The sequence below is a fragment of the Propithecus coquereli genome, unplaced genomic scaffold (assembly GCF_000956105.1).
Source record: "Propithecus coquereli isolate 6110/MARCELLA unplaced genomic scaffold, Pcoq_1.0 Scaffold42, whole genome shotgun sequence".
NCBI classification, from domain to species: Eukaryota; Metazoa; Chordata; class Mammalia; order Primates; family Indriidae; genus Propithecus; species Propithecus coquereli.
The window spans coordinates 6,410,476-6,412,506 of NW_012149952.1; the positions used below are offsets into that span (position 1 = coordinate 6,410,476).

The 2,031-nt window shown below is 49.3% G+C and overlaps 1 protein-coding gene across 3 annotated transcripts in view; it reads left to right on the top strand.

Annotated features, from left to right (window-relative positions):
• The first annotated feature begins 468 nt into the window (after positions 1 to 468).
• SLC25A14 (solute carrier family 25 (mitochondrial carrier, brain), member 14) overlaps positions 469 to 2,031 on the top strand; it is a 33,068-nt gene continuing 31,505 nt past the window's right edge. Inside the window, exons 1-2 of one of the 3 annotated variants that reach the window (XM_012653270.1) lie at positions 469 to 555; positions 686 to 932. In XM_012653270.1, coding sequence (XP_012508724.1) covers positions 858 to 932 — 75 coding nt within the window. In that variant the 5' untranslated portion in view covers positions 469 to 555; positions 686 to 857. The remainder of the gene's footprint in view (positions 556 to 685; positions 933 to 2,031) is intronic. The other 2 variants (XM_012653271.1, XM_012653272.1) reach the window with 2 other exon arrangements.

Genomic DNA, 2,031 nt, shown 5'->3' on the forward strand with positions numbered 1-2,031 from the left:
CACTAAATTCTGCTCACCCTTGATCCCTCATTTTCCCACTTTTGTTTGAAACCCCTTGCCCCCCCCCTTCCCTTTCCCTCCTTTTTTCGGACTCTGCGCGTGCAGGACGCCACGCCCATTACCCGCTTGCCCCGCCCCTCGTCCTACCTGCTTCACAGGCCCCCTCTCCTCCCCCTCTCCCGCTGGTCCTTGTATGCACCAGGTGGGTGGGAAACGCGGTGAGGAGGAGACACCTTTGTACCCCGTGGCGAGCACGTTAACTGTAGAAGCTGCCAAATTCTCACGCCTCAGCTACGTCTCTCTACACCTCCCGCAAGTCAGCCTTTGCATCAGCTGCCTGTTTGACTCCCGCCTTTAGACCCCTGCCGCTTCTGCCTCTCATTTCGCGCCTTCTTTTTTAGGCTTGGAGGAGGCGGAGTTGGCATGGCTGCACCACGGTTGCCGGGGCGACGCCTTGGTTACTTCCGCTGGTTTCAATACTTCCGGGTTGGCATTGCGGTGGCGTTTCCGACTGTGGGAGCCTCGGCTTCCCAGTCGTCCGATGAGCCTGAGCAGGTGAGGGGGAGCTCCTGGACTTCCAGGCTGGGGAGCGGGGCTGGGCCGCGCCAGGCCGCGCGGGGCCGGGCTGGCCTGGTTCCCGGCCTGGGAGGGGCTTAACGGTCCTCTGGTCTCTCTCTCCCCTCAGCTGAGTCCCTTCCCTGTCTTTCACTCTTCTGGCATCGGTGGTTTTACTTCTTCGATTGAACCCTGCTTCCTCGACCCCCCTGGGAGGCCGCCTCCTTCAGGCGCCTCCCTTCTCTCCACGAGCTCGCTCTGACAGCTGAGGAACTGGCAAGATCCTGCTACCCAGAGGGTGAATGGGTATCTTTCCTGGAATAATCCTAATTTTTCTAAGGGTGAAGTTTGCAACGGCGGCCGTGATTGTAAGCGGAGTAAGCAAACACCTCCATTGTATTAGTGTGAGGGATGCTGTTGAAAGATGCCCCCCTTCGGTTTCAGCCCTCTGCCACTGTCAAGGCATTGAAGGCATCTATTAAAATGCAGTTCAGTTACTTGATTGGAATGACAGCTATTATCAACATGAATTAGTTTCTCAGATAAGGTAACAGCGTGTTTGCGGTAGCCCTAATAGGCTAAAATGTGGTGGATTTCCTCCAGTTACTTCCCTGTTTTTTAAAAAACTTGTAGTTGCCCCCAACACACCCCCCTTGGTTTCCAGCCTTTCAGTTTAACTGATCATACTCTTGTCTGACATTGTTTCAGTCGACAAGGGAATTCTCTGTTCCAGTTAGATCCCTTTCTTCTCAGCACAAACCATACTGATGCCTGCCTCCACATGCTGTGTTTGTTGCCACATTTGTGTCTCTGTTCATCCTGTCCACTCCCGACACCTCTCCCTTACCTGCACCTATCCAGATTCTGCCTACCCTCTGTCAAGGCCCGATTTAAGCTTTCTCACCTCGACAAGCCTTTTCAAATTTTTGAAGCCCATGCTGATTGTTGTCTTTTCTATGCTCCTCTTGCTCGTAAAGTTTGTACTGTATAGTTTAGCACTTAATTTTACTCAAATGAACTACCTTGATTCTTCCACCAGATTTTAAGGTCTTAAAAGACAAGTACTATATTTTGTACAACTTACATCCCTGCCCCATCTCCTTGCTTATCCAGGAAAGATAGGTTGAATGGTAAATATTGTCTTGGTGTTAGAACATATTTCTGTGTTTTTCAAACATGACAATTATACCCAAAGGATGTTGCAGGTTTGGGCATTTAGTTTGCCTTCAATAAATATTTACATGGCTCTCCATTGTTACCTTCTCAATCTGAGAATCTTTAATGCCTACTCTTTCTTAAAGGAGAGCGCAAGAAAGGCACCCAGAGTTTCAGTACTCTGTTGAGATCTAAATCAAAGGAAATTCACATTTGGAATGGATGTATGTGTTTCTTATATCTATTTTAAGTAAGGAAGTTTCTGAAGTTAACAAGGGTATTATTAAAGCTGACAGCAATATAGCATAGTGGTTGAGAGCC